The 15,360-nt window shown below is 40.6% G+C and overlaps 1 protein-coding gene across 1 annotated transcript in view; it reads right to left on the bottom strand.

Moving 5' to 3' along the window:
* Window positions 1-5,212: 5,212 nt before the first annotated feature.
* ZNF615 (zinc finger protein 615) overlaps window positions 5,213-15,360 on the bottom strand; it is a 46,954-nt gene continuing 36,806 nt past the window's right edge. The window contains exon 7 of the mRNA XM_060085546.1: window positions 5,213-8,571. Coding sequence (XP_059941529.1) covers window positions 7,262-8,571 — 1,310 coding nt within the window. The 3' untranslated portion in view covers window positions 5,213-7,261. The remainder of the gene's footprint in view (window positions 8,572-15,360) is intronic.

The following is a 15,360-nucleotide window of genomic DNA, read 5'->3' on the forward strand; positions in this document are numbered from 1 at the left end:
AGACAATAAAGGTTGAGACATAAAAGAAAAAATAATAAGTTGGACTTAATTAAAATGAAAAACTTTTGTATTTTTAAGCACAACTTTAAGTAATGAGTGGAGCCAGAGATTGGGAGAAAATATTGACACATTTAACATGTGATAAAAGGACATATTCAGAATAAAGAGTTCTCAAAACTCAACAAATCAACTATCCAGTTACTTTTCTTTTTATATAGAATTTTATCTTATTTTAATTTTTATTGGAGTATAGTTGCTTTACAATATCATGTTAGTTTACACTGTACAGCAAGGTGAATCAGCTATATGTATACATATATCCCCTGTTTTTTGGATTTCCTTCTCATTTAGGTCACCACAGAGCATTGAGTAGAGTTCCCTGTGCTATACGGTAGATTCTCATTATACCCAGTTTATTTTTTGGGGTTACGAAAATTTCTAAATATTGGATCATGGTGATGGCACAACTCTATAAACTTGCTAAATGTCATGGTATTATATACCCTTACTACTGGTAAATGTTATATGTAAATTATGACCATAAAGCTGTTAAAATGAATTGCTGTTCTATACTACAAAATTTATAGGGTATGAATATTTTTTAAAACACAACAACTACAATTTCAAAATTATAAGCTACCTGGCTTAAAAGTAAATGGAGATATCTGGGACATACAAGAAAAACAGTACAACAAATCTTGGAGTGATAATATACGAATCTGGATAATGAGAGGATCATAATATAAACTGAACATAACTGAATCAGTTACATTTTTCAAGTATACCCACTTTAATGCATAACTTTTATATGTGACTCCAGTTACCATCCCACTATGATACTATTACAGCCATATTATTGCACCTGTGATATTATTACAGCCACAATATTATATATATACAAGAACATTTTATAATATGGAAATGTTTATAATAAGAGATTGTGATGAAACTAGATCAAACCTTTTTTTTTTTTTTAATTTATTGGCTGGGGCGCTGGACCAGGGAGCAAACCCCAAACCCCTGTATTGGAAGGACAGAGTCTTAACCACTGGACTGCAAGGGAAGTCCCTAGATCAAACCTATTTTTTACAGCTTTATTGAGATATCATTGACATAGATTATACCTATTTTATTTTTTAAATATTTATTTTCTTTAAATTTTTTTTGGGGGGTTGCATCGGGTCTTAGCTGTGCCATGCGGGATCTTTGTTGAGGCACACGGGACCTTTTGTTGTGGCGCGCAGGCTTCTCTCTAGTTGTGGCATGTGGGTTTTCTCTCTCTAGTTGTGGCACGTGGGCTTAGTTGCCCCGTGGCATGTGGGATCTTAGTTCCCCTACCAGGAATTGAACCCATGTCCCCTGCATTGGAAGGTGGATTCTTTACGACTGGACCACCAAGGAAGTCCCGATTATACCTATTTTAAATAAACTTTTATTTGGAGAAAATATTAGATTTACACAAAAGTCACAAAGTACTACAAAGAGTGCACATATACCTTCATTTGACTTCCTCTCATGTGAATATTTTATATAACCATGGTACATTTGTCAAATTGAGATATTAACATTGGTATGACACTCAAGTAAACTACAGATTCTATTTGGATTTCACAAATTTTTCCACTACTGTCCTTTTTCTGTCTCGGGATTCAAACCAGGGAAGAATGCTGCCTTTAGACATCAGGTTTCTTTGAATTCCTCTGCTCCATGACCATTCCTCGGTCTTTTCTTTTTCATGTCCTCAATTATTTTGAGGAGTACTGGTCAGGTTTTTTTTTTTTTTTTTTTTTTTTGGCTGCGTTGGGTCTTCACTGGTGTGTGTGGGCTTTCTCTAGTTATGGCGAGCGGGGGCTACTCTTGGTTGTGGGGGGCAGGCTTCTCATTGCGGTGGCTTCTCTTATTGCAGAGCACAGGCTCTAGGCACGCGGGCTTCAGTAGTTACAGCACACTGACTCAGTAGTTGCGGCACACAGGCTCTAGAGCGCAGGCTCAGTAGTTGTGGTGCACGGGCTTAGTTGCTTTGTGGCATGTGGGGTCTTCCTGGACCAGGGATTGAACCCATGTCCCCTGCATTGGCAGGCGGATTCCCAACCACTGCACCACCAGGGAAGTCCCAGGTATTTTGTATATTGACCTACTTTTCCTCACTAAACAGAGGTTAGGCATTTTGGAAATGACACCTCTGAATTGAAGCCCCATTCTAATAACATCATATCTAGGGGTATAGAATATCAAAGTGACAAAATTGTTCTACGGGTGAAGCTAACATTTGCCAGTTATCTCCACTGAAAATAGCAAAACAATTTCTAACCAAAAAGAACCATCATATGGAGCTAATATCAACAGATTTCAAGACTTATAGACCTTTAATAGTATTGGTGAAAGGACAAAAACATAGATCAATGGAACAGAACAGAGATCCCAGAAAAAGACCCACATAAGTCAAGTATATTCAAGTGTTTGACAGAGGTACAAAGATTATTCAAAGGAGAAAGATAGACTTTTCAGGGACTTCCCTGGTGGTCCAGTGCTTAAGAACCCGCCTTCCAATGCAGCAGACGCAGGTTTGATCCCTGGTTGGGGAACTAAGATACCACATGCCGCGGGGCAACTAAGCCCACATGCCTCAACTAGAGAGCCGGCATGCTTCAAACTACAGAGCCCATGCCCCGCAATGAAAAGCCCACGCGCCACAACTAACACCTGACTCAGCCAAAAATAAATTTAAAAATAAAATAGACTTTTCAGCAAATGATGCTGGAACACTTAGTGGTCCATTGGCAAAAAAAAAAAAAGGATCTCAAAAGAATCTCAACACTTTCATCCCGTAAGTCCTATACTGGTAAAGGACTGATACCCAGAACACAGAAAGAATTCTTTAAAGTCAGCAATAAGGGACTTCCCTGGTGGCACAGTGGTTAAGCATCCGCCTGCCAATGCAGGGACACGGGTTTGAGCCCTGGTCCAGGAAGATCCCACATGCCGCGGAGTAACTAAGTCCATGCGCCACAACTACCGAGCCTGTGCTCTAGAGACCACGAGCCACAACTCCTGAGCCCACGAGCCACGACTCCTGAAGTCCGCATGCCTAGAGCCCGTGCCCCACAACAAAAAAAGCCACTGCGGTGAGAAGCCCACGCACCGCAACGAAGAGTAGCCCCTGCTCGTCTCAACTAGAGAAAGCCTGTGTGCAGCAACAAAGACCCAACCCAGCCAAAAATAAATTCAAAATAAATAAATAAATTTATTTTTTAAAAAGTCCACAATAAGAAACCCCAATTTTAAAAATGGGCAAAGACTTTGAACAGACACTTGATCAAAGATAACAGATGGCAAACAAGCATATGAAAAAATGGTCTACATCATTTGTTATTAGGGAGATGCAAATTAAAACAGCTATATGATACAAGTACCCAACTATCAGACTTGCTGAAATTCAAAAAACTGAAAATATGAAATACTGGTTATAAGATGAAATAACGTGAACTTTTATTATTTGCAAGACACAATGCAAAAAATACAGCCTAGAAGATAGGGAGATTCTTGAATGTATGTTTATACAGATGATCCCAAGTTTTAGAACGGTAGTCTGAAAGAAATATTTTTTCAATGAAATGGCTCTCATTGAGGAGTAGAATTTAGGAAAATGGTTGTTCTTACTTGTGTCAAAGAAATCTGAAAGGATATATCCAAGAGTAAATTTTGCAGTAAAATGAATATCCTGTCTTTATTCCTATACACACCACTTGACCACGGTGCATTATTCTGATTTTTGTGGGGACAATGAGAGGAGTGTATATAGGAGACAAATTTTTAATAGGAACCTTGGGGAAGGATCCAAAGGTTGAGCCTCTAAACACCCACTAGCCTGGGACTATGGGTCTCAAAACTTCCCGACTCCTATGCTCTCAAACACAGACAAACTCTGTACTCCCTAAACAACACTGACCTCAAATTCAATCTGAAATTTACCAGACACTCTTGCCCATTGACACTCCTCCCCCAATTCCAGGCTTCTCTAGATCATGAGCTGGATATTAAATCGCTAACCTAGGGGAGAAACAGTGCTCATTGGTTTCACACCTTCCATACAGTTTTCAATTACCGAATCTTGCAGACCTAACATATAGACCCTAAACCCTGACCAATAGGACCTTCAATCATTAAACGCTTCAGATTAAGCCTTAATTTAAGGCTCCATCACTAACGCCCAGATTCCTCAGTGACTCAACCCAAGTAGACCCCAAACACAGTCATTGACACGCATTCCCTCTTCACCGACCCCAAAGCCCCCTCACTGGGGATCCTCGCCCAGAATCAGGCTCAGCGTATCCTGAGCCTCTGAAGACTACTCTGGAAGCTGCCAAAGGCTGAACCCGGTCCAAAACCACTTCTGATTGTGATGTGTTCTCCCTGCAGTGCTTCTGTAGCTGTTGCTAGGGAAGCCAAGCACCTGGGAGGAGTGTGTCTGGCGAGGGCTCTGGGTTAGCTTCAGAAGTCCGAGTTCTCGCCGTGCACAGGTCCTATGACATCACATGGCTCCATGACCTCACAGAGGTTTTGGCATTTAGGATGGGAGCAGCTTTAATGGCTGCTATCACTTTGCTGGGCGGGAAGACACAGAAATGTCTCATGGGCACCCCACTGCCTTCCTGTCTTTGCAAGAGATGGTCACAGGCATAGAGCTAAATTAAATTTCCAGAGGCCGGCACCTATCCAAGGCCAACGTGGTATGAAATGCATTTTAGTCATCAGTTTGGGCAAAACCAGCAAACTGATGGTGCCCTTGAACCCTTAGGCAGGAATACCTTGGGTACGGGCAGTTGCATGAACTCGGATATTCTTGTGGCAGAAAGGATGTGCAGAGCGCTTCTGGGTGGCTCCGAGGTTGAATTCCCTGGATGTCTACAGTGGAAAAATCCATGGTTGTATTTCTTTTACTCATGCTACTGCCGCACGTGCAACACTTCTGACACGTCTGTCACCAACTATCGGGGGTGGGGCGTTTAACCACACCAAGCAATTCTTCACTACACCAACTGGGTCCTTAAGTGTAACTCAGTTCTAACACTGTCTACCCGGAGATAGTGTCAGATCCCACAGGTTAAGGGCTCAGGCCCATGAGACTGCTTCCACCTCACTTCAGATGCCAATCATACGTAGCAGGTGCCCAAGTTACCTACAACTTGTCTGACTTGGCTACAAACCGGAGATTCCCGAAACCTCTTCTTTGGGTTCAATTAGTTTTGCTAAATGGCTCACAGAACTCAGGAAAACACTTGCGTTTATCAGTTTATTAAAGGATACGATAAAGGATACAGATGAACAGCCAAATGAAGACAAAAATAGGGCGAGGTGTGGGAGGGTCCCAAGCACAGGAGCTTCTGTCCCTGTGCTGCGGTGTGTTACTCTCCCCATACCTGAATGTGTTCACCCATGTAGAAGCTCTCCAAAATACCTACTACTGGGATTTTATGGAGACTTACTTACATAGGCATGATTAATTAGTAACTCCATTTCTAGCCCCTCTCCCTGCTATGGAAGATGGGGAGTGGGCTGAAAACGCCAAGCTTCTAATCATGGCTGGGTCTCTCTGGTGACCAACCCCCATCCAGGAACCCACCCAGAATCACATCAATAGAGTAAGAGATGCTCCACACACTCTTATCATGTAGAAATTTACAAGGGTTTCAGAAGCTCTGTGCCAGAAACCAGGGGCAGAGACCAATATGTCTATTTTCTACAATTTCACAAGGTCAAACAGTCAACCTCAAAAGGATACATCCTAAATGATTCTTTTTTTTTTTTTTTTTTTAGTACGTGGGCCTCTCACGGTTGTGGCCTCTCCCGTTGTGGAGCACAGGCTCTAGACGCGCAGGCTCAGCGGCCATGGCTCACGGGCCCAGCTGCTCTGCGGCATGTGGAATCTTCAAGGACTGGGGCACGAACCCGTGTCCCCTGCGTCGGCAGGCGGACTCTCAATCACTGTGCCACCAGGGAAGCCCTATTCTTCTAATATTCTATAAATGACAAAATTATGGATACAAAAAGATCTGTGATGCCAAGGGTTAGTGTCGGGGAAAGGATGTGACTATGAGGACGTGGCATGAGGGAGTTTGTGTTGACAAAGCATTCTGAATTTTTACTGGGGTGTTGGTTACAGGAACCTACATATGTGGTGAAGTTTCTTAAGGCGATATATAAAAACCAAACAAAAACTACTACATGGTAAAACTGGTGCAATCGAAATAAACCCTGTAGTTAACAGCACTGTAACAATTTCACTTTCCTCTATTTGACCTTATATAACCACACGGTGAACTGTGTGGTTATTATAAGATTTTACCTTTGGGAGTAGTGGGCTGAAGGGCATTTAGGAAATCTCTGGAATATTTGTTTTTGTGTTTCTAAACTTACTTCAAAATTAAAAGTTATAAAAACATCACATTTATATTAATTTTATAAACCCCCTGATGGTACTTACAAACTTGGTTAAACACATCCAAATCTGTTGTTATACTTATGAAAGTAAATTTTAATTTTGAAGTACTTCAAATCTTCTGAAATTACAAACTTGGAACCAAAGAAATGCAAAAGTTAAATAATGAAAATTCAATCCATGTTGAGAGTAACTGCCCCTATGTAAAATTTATAAGATCAATGACAAGGCAACTAGAAATGTGGCTGAAGGTATCCTTCAGTTGCTTGTGAGGTGTAGTATCCCTTAAGTTAAAACTTGTAACAGAATGCTCTCATTCATCATTTCCCCAAGGCTTCTTTCCTTCCTTAAGTTGTCTGATATTTTGTTAACGTCCACCATATAGAATGTGTTTCTGCACGGATTTCCTGGCAAATGATGAAGCAATATTTACTACTGCAAACCCTGCCATATTCATTGCCACAGGAAAGTATTTCTCTAGTGATAACTGACATCTGTTGAGGTATTACTTCTGGGCAAAGGCTTTCCCACAATTATACTTCTACCAATTAGAAATATTCATTCATTCATGATCTATGATGATCACATATGATAGGGTTTATTTCCACTGAAAGCTTTCCTAGTCTTTCACACTCATAGGCTTTATCTCAGTATATACTTTTTAGACATAGAATGTCCTAAAATATTTTCACCAAGGCTGATTGTATCTGAGTAGTTTTGTAAATGTTTTCATCAATATAAAATATGAGGTAATTGATCACTAAAGATAATACCACATTCTTTGCATTGTGATTCTTCTCTGCATACTATTATCTTGAGGGTCTACAGCCGGCAGCAGGCTTCCCCAAAGTGACTACCTGTGAATTCTCTTATGTTTATCAAGGATTGACAAGTGGGCAAAAGCTTTCCCACACTCACTGCATCCATAGGGCCTCTCTCCTGTATGTTTTCTTTGGTGAACACTGAGCCCTGACTTTGTGGTGAAGGTTTTCCCACATTCACTGCATTCATATGGCTTCTCTCCTGTGTGAATTCTCTGATGGGTAATGAGATCATTTTTGCACAAAGAGAATTTTCTACATTCAGTACATGCAAAGAAGTCTTTCCTGAGTGAAATCTCTCATGCTGTATGAGGCATGTCTTCTTCTTAAAGGCTTTACCACACTCGTTGCATTTGTACGGTTTCTCTCCAGTGTGAGTTTGCTGATGCGTACCAAGAGTACTCTTCACAGTGAAGCCCTTGCCACATTCACTGCATATATATGGTTTCTCTCCAGTATGAGTTCGCAGATGCGCGACGAGCTTCCTTTTCGCGGATAAGCCTTTGCCACATTCGTTGCATACATAGGGTTTCTCTCCTGTGTGAGTTCGCTGATGTACAATGAGATTGCCCTTCTGAATGAAGCCTTTTCCACAATCACTGCATATATAGGGTTTCTCTCCTGTGTGTGTTCGCTGATGTCCAATCAGCCGGGCCTTGGCTGGAAAGCCTTTTCCGCATTCACTGCACACATAGGGTTTCTCTCCAGTATGAGTTCGCTCATGTACAATCAGTTGGCTCTTCACAGTGAAGCCTTTCCCACAGTCACTGCATATAAATGGTTTCTCTGCAATATGAGTTCGCTGATGTACAACGAGATCACCCTTCATGGTGAAGCCTTTTCCGCATACACTACATACATAGGGTTTCTCTCCTGTATGAGTTCGCTGATGTCTGATGAGAGGGTTCTTCAAGGTGAAGCCTTTTCCACAATCATTGCATGTATAGGGTTTCTCTCCAGTATGAGTTCGCTGATGTGGAATAAGACTCTTCTTCAAGGTGAAACTTTTCCCACATTCACTGCATATAAAGGGTTTCTCACCAGTATGAGTTCGATGGTGTGCAATAAGACGCCTCTTCTCGATGAAGCCTTTTCCACATTCACTGCATATGTAAGGTTTCTCTCCTGTATGAGTTTTCTGATGTGTAGTGAGACTGAACTTTGTAGAGAAGGCTTTTCCACACAGACTGCATCCATGGGGCTTCTCTCCCGTATGAGTTCGCTGATGATAAATGAGCAGACACTTTGTGGTGAATGCTTTCCCACATTCACTACATGTGTAAGGTTTCTCTCCCATATGACTTTTCTGATGTTTATTGAACTGTGATTTCTTGAAGAAGGTTTTATTGCATTCAGTGCACTCATAATGTTTCAGTCCCGTATGAGTTCTCTGATGTTCAGTGAGCCTGGACTTTCTGGAGTAGGCTCTCCCACACAGACTGCATCCATGAGGTTTTTCTCTAGCATGAACTCTCTGATGATCAAAGAGCTGAGACATCTTGAAGAAGGCTTTCCCACACTCACTGCATACATGGGCTTTCTCTATGTTGTGAGTTCTCTGTTGCTCAGTGGACAGGGAGTTATTGCTGATGGGTTTTGCACTTACAGGAAATTTAATTTCAGTAAAAGATTGCTCATGGTTAGCATGGAGAAGGGATTTCCCATCTCCATTAAACTCAGCAGAGTTCTTTAAGTTACAGCTTCTCTTCTGGTTTTCAAAACTTATATTTGATTTTAAAGGTTTTTCAGTTAAGTCAAACATATCACAGTTTTGCTTTAACAGGAAATGACTTTCGCTCTGATTAACAACATTTGCAAATGTATTATGTTCGCAGCATTGTTCCACAGTATTTTGAATGCTGTGATTTGGCAAGTGATGCTGCAGAAGGTCATCAACTTTCCTGATTTCTAGGAAAGAAGAGAACAAGGAATCATTCCACAATCTCTCATAATCTTAATTTGGAAGAAAACTGTTTCAAAAAATGCCTTCAGGGGCTTCCCCAGTGGCGCAGTGGTTGAGAGTCCGCCTGCCGATGCAAGGGACATGGGTTCATGCCCCGGTCCGGGAGGATCCCACATGCCGTGGAGCGGCTAGGCCTGTGAGCCATGGCTGCTGAGCCTGTGCATCCGGAGCCTGTGCTCCGCAACGGGAGAGGCCACAACAGTGAGAGGCCCACGTACTGCAAAAAAAAAAAAAAAAAAAAAAAAAAAAAAGCCTCCATGTGAAGTAACTATTTAATGACAATTCTATGTGTGATATAAAAAGAAATATATTTGGTCTTCCTCCACAGAGCTCCTAAAGCCTTGTAATTTCCTAAGTGATTAGGATGCTAATGAGGTGACTTAGCATAGAGTTCCTACATAACCTCAGGATGGTACTGGCCACCAGAAAGACTAAGTGATTAGAAGGTTGGAACTTTGAGCTCCACCCACCGGCCTCTGGGAAAGGAGAGAGGGCCTAGATATTAAAGCTCTATAAGAACTCTTAACAAAATTTGCTTAACCTTTGGATGGGTGAACACATCCATGTGCCAGGAGGGCGGTGCACCCCGGTTCTGGGGACAGAAGCTCCCACATTCAGGAATCCTTCAGACCTTGCCTTCTTGTACCTCTTCACTTGGTTATAAACATAAGTAAATGTTTCTCAGTTCTCAGAGCCACCCTTGGAAGTTGACTGAACCCAAGAAGCGGGTCATGGGAACCTCCAACTTACAGCCAGTTGGTCAGAAGCACAGGTAGTAATCTGGACTTGCAATTGACATCTGACATGGGGACAACCATGTGGGACTGAACACTTTACTTTTAGAATCTGACACTATTTCCACATAGATAGTATCAGAAATGAGTCAAAATTTAGGACACCCCTTAGAGGAAAACATAGGCAGAACACTCTATGACATAAATCACAGCAAGGTCCTTTTGGACCCACCTCTGAGAGAAATGGAAATAAAAACAAAGATAAACAAATGGGACCTAATGAAACTTCAAAGCTTTTGCACAGCAAAGGAAACCATAAACAAGACCAAAAGACAACCCTCAGAATGGAAGAAAATATTTGCAAATGAAGCAACTGACAAAGGATTAATCTCCAAAATTTATAAGCAGCACATGCAGCTCAACAGCAAAAAAACAAACAACCCAATCCAAAAATGGGCAGAAGACTTAAATAGGCATTTCTCCAAAGAAGATATACAGACTGCCAACAAACACATGAAAGAATGCTCAACATCACTAATCATTAGAGAAATGCAAATCAAAACTACAATGAGATATCATCTCACACCAGTCAGAATGGCCATCATCAAGAAATCTAGAAACAATAAATGCTGGAGAGGGTGTGGAAAAAAGGGAACACTCTTGCACTGCTGGTGGGAATGTGAATTGGTACAGCCACTATGGAGAACAGTATGGAGGTTCCTTAAAAAACTACAAATAGAACTACCATATGACCCAGCAATCCCACTACTAGGCATATACCCTGAGAAAACCATAATTCAAAAAGAGACATGTACCAAAATGTTCATAGCAGCTCTATTTACAATAGCCCGGAGATGGAAACAACCTAAGTGTCCATCATCGGATGAATGGATAAAGAAGATGTGGCACATATATACAATGGAATATTACTCAGCCATAAAAAGAAACGAAACTGAGCTATTTGTAATGAGGTGGATAGACCTAGAGTCTGTCATACAGAGTGAAGTAAGTCAGAAAGAGAAAGACAAATACCGTATGCTAACAAATATATATGGAATTTAAGAAAAAAAATGTCATGAAGAACCTAGGGGTAAAACAGGAATAAAGACACAGACCTACTTGAAAATGGACTTGAGGATATGGGGAGGGGGAAGGGTAAGCTGTGACAAAGCGAAAGAGAGGCATGGACATATATACAGTACCAAACGTAAGGCAGATAGATAGTGGGAAGCAGCTGCATAGCACAGGGAGATCGGCTCGGTGCTTTGTGACCTCCTGGAGGGGTGGGATGGGGAGGGTGGGAGGGAGGGAGACGCAGGAGGGAAGGGATGTGGGAACAGATGTATATGTATGACTGATTCACTTTGTTATAAAGCAGAAACTAATTTAAAAAAATAAATAATTAAAAAAAAATTTAGGACACCCAGGTTTAATTCTATGTACAGACCACTGAAGCTAAGGAATAAAGAAGGCAATTGCAGTCTGTGAATCATGGTTAAAGGAGCAATGAATATGTAAGAGGTGGAGGAAATCAGGATATGTTCAAAGAAAAGACAAGGTTCACTGATGGACTTAATGGGAGAAGCACGGAAGAGGTTAAGACTCAAGGATTATTCCAAGAATTATGTGGTTTCAGTCACTGGGTAGGTGGAATGCCTCTTAATAACGTGAGGAATATCACTGAAGTCCAGAATGAGAGGAAAATCTAGCACGCATTGTGAAACAGAGTTTAAGATGACTATTACAGGGACTTCCCTGGTGGTGCAGTGGTTAAGAATCCGTCTGCCAATGCAGGGAACATGGGTTCAAGTCCTGGTCCGGGAAGATCCCAATGCCACAGAGCAACTAAGCCCGTGTGCCATAACTACTGAAGCGTGCGCCTAGAGTCTGTGTTCCGCAACAAGAGAGGCCCGTGCACCGCAGCCCAGAGTGGACTCCGTTTGCTGCAAGTACAGAAAGCCCACACGCAGCAATGAAGACCCAACGCAGCCAAAAATAAATTAATTAATTTTTTAAAAAAAGATGACTATTACATACCCGAGTACTATACAAACATGAACAGGTTGAATATATAAATCTTTAAAAAGGTTTTATCTGAAAATAGCAATGTGGATATCATCAACATAGATTATTCAAAGATAGAGAACTGGAGGAGACTGTGTTTAGAAACATGTAGAATAAAGGTGAAGGTACAGGGCCAAGGCTTTAGCCATTCCAACATGTAGAATCTGGAATTCAATTAAGCCCACCTAAGAGAACCAAACATTGCGTATTGTGATCACAGGTCCCCTGAAGATCCAGGTATATAGAACAAAATACAATGATGAGTGAGAAGTGGATCCTCAGCATCTGATTTCAAGGTAAGTGTGACAGACTATTGAAAGACTGGTTATCATAGTCTAACCTCTTGCCATCCTTCTTCATTCTGTAGACCACCATTCACCTAACTCTACCAAAGCACTAATTTGAATTTTTTAGAATTTCTCTTATTGAAGTGTGGCTGATTTAAAATATTGTGTTAGTTTCTGGTGTACAGCAAAGTCATTCATATATACATACATAAATATATATATTTATATTCTTATCCATTATGGTTTACTACAGGATACTGAATATAATTCCCTGTGCTATACAATAGTACTGTATTGTTTATTCAATTCTATATAAAACAGTTTGCATCTGCTAATCCCAACTAACATCAATTTTAGAAGAAAGCTTCTGTAACCAAGATTCCAACTAATAGTCTAGCTGGAACATACCCTATGTTCCTATGTAAAAAGGGAACGTTGGTATGCAGTTACTCCATCCCTGCATCTTGCAAAGAAAGGAGGGGCCATGACTGATGACTGGAAGATAACCTCTGAGTCCCTGATATCCTGCCTGGTAAGAGTGTCTTTTTAGACATGAGGTCTGAAGCCATACCATACAGTTTATACTACAATGTGATTTGTGGTAGATGCCCGTTTTTTGTATGCCTGAGGCTTTGGAAAACACTAACATTCTGATTCTGGGGTCTAGAGGCACCAGGCTTGGGTGAGCTTCCCTGCTTGGAAACACTTCATTGCTGGGAAAATTCAGCACTGTTCACGTGACTCACTGGTAGAGGACAACCAGGAAGCTTGTGTGCAGCCTCTCCTGGAGTCTTTCCCATGCACATTTGATCTTTGATGACGTTAATCTGTATTATTTTATTGTCACACATTGTAACCAAGAGTATAAAAGTACATTCCCCTCCCCAATAATGTCTACCTTCTATAAAGTAGGCAAAGTGATCACTTTAAAAATTGTATAATGCCACTCCTCTACTCAAAATCCCCTGTTTTCTCAACTTATTCAGAAAAGAATCAAGGTCTTGAATGCCCTTGATAGGCAGTTTGTGACCTATGTACCAAAACCCCCGGCCACTACGCTGTTACCCTCAACTCCAGTCATTTTCCCTCTTGCTCACTCCCTTCTACCCATGTAAGTTTCCCTGAAGTTCCTCAAACACATTCCAGATTCAGGTCTTTCAACTTCCCACTGTCTCACATTTGGAAAACTCCTCACCCAGGAAGATTATTCATATCCCTCATCTGTATGCTCAAAGGCACCTTATCAGAGAGCCACTCCCATTCCAAAAGGGCAGTTCCAAGCCCCAACACCCACTCTTCCATTAGCTGCTTTAATTTTCCTTACAGCAATTTTTACACTAAGATATGTTAGTTACGCATTTGTTTATTATTCATTATAGAGTATTTCAATTGAGAATGTACTCCGTGTGAAGGGACAAGATATATATATTATTCCTGTTTTGTATTGCTATTAGCTTCAAAACTATTATGCTATTAGGCTCTCGAAATGCAAGTTTTAAAGGAGTAAAGCTAGCACGTCAATTGCAGAAGGCAATCAATATGTATGGAACATATTAAGAATACTTAGGGGACTTCCCTGGTGGTCCAGTCGTAAAGAATCCACCTTCCAATACAGGGGACACGGGTTTGATCCACGGTCGTGGAACTAAGATCCCACATGCAACTAAGCCCACGCGCCACAACTACTGAGCTCAAGCGCCACAACTAGAGAGCGCACGTGCCACAAACTACAGAGCCCACACGCTCTGGAGCCCATGTGCCACAACCAGAGAGGAGAAAACCCGCACGCCACAACTAGAGAGAAGCCATATGCCGCAATGAAAGATCCACATGCCTTAAGGAAAATCCTGCATGCTGCAGCTACAAACCAACACAACCAAAAAAAAAAAAAAAAAAAAGAAGAGGACAAAAACTCTTTACTCTTTATAATCAAGATGATATCATATCACGGGATCATTGAAAGAGAAAGTGTAATCACATATGGCAGGAAACAGGGTTAACTGGGACTAAGTGTCATCAGAATATGACGGGAAATTAATCAATTGTATTTCTACATTGTAGCAATGAATAATCTAAAAATGCAATCAAGAAACAATTCTGTTTACTATAATATATAAAAGAATACCAATTTATTTAGGAATAAATTTAAGAATGGAAATACAAAACTTATATTCTGAAAGTTAAAAAAACATTTTGGAAGACATTAAAGGCCTAATTAGATTTTAAAAGATTCAATGATCATGGAACAGAAGGCTAAATATGGTTAAGATGGAATGACTCCCCAAATTGACATACAGTTCAATATAATCCCTATCAAAATCCCAGGCAAACTGTTTTTTCTGCAGAATTTCACAAGCTGATTCTAAAATTCAGATGGAAATTCAGAGGCTCCACAATACTCAAAATAGACTTGAAAATGTTGGAGGATTTACATTTTCCAATTTCAAAGCTTACTGCAAAGCTATAATAATAAAGGCTACTAGAAGGATATATACATATAAAATACTCCAAAACTGATGGTGGTGATGGTTGCATAACTATGTGAATATAATAAACCACCACTGAATTATATAACTTAAATGGATAAATTGTTTGATATTTTATGAATTAAATCTAAATAAAACTGTTAAAAAATATAAACCGAGAACAGAAGTTTTAGGAAAATAAATACAATGATAACATCTAAGAACTACAGGAAAATCTGAATTAGCAAAACTATGAAGGAAGTTATTTGAAGCAGACAGAAGTTATGACATAGTTCTAACATGTAGCACGGTGAAAACATCTTTTCTAGCATCCAAGGTGGGGCTGGATGTTATGGTGGGAAATCATTATTTCCTAGCTGCACAGGAAGAAGGTACAGTATTAAGAAGTGATGAATTCAAAGTTTGCTCTTTTCCAGAGGCCTGGAAAGTGGAATTTCACAGCAAGACAAGTGGTAACACAGAGATCCTGTGATGGTGAATGAGGAAGAGGAAGATTTGAAAATCCTAGGAAGAGGAAAACTATGCAAACAAAAACTAGATGCATGTGAAATAAACAGGGATCAGAT

This window comes from Mesoplodon densirostris, chromosome 19 (assembly GCF_025265405.1).
Source record: "Mesoplodon densirostris isolate mMesDen1 chromosome 19, mMesDen1 primary haplotype, whole genome shotgun sequence".
Taxonomy (NCBI): Eukaryota; Metazoa; Chordata; class Mammalia; order Artiodactyla; family Ziphiidae; genus Mesoplodon; species Mesoplodon densirostris.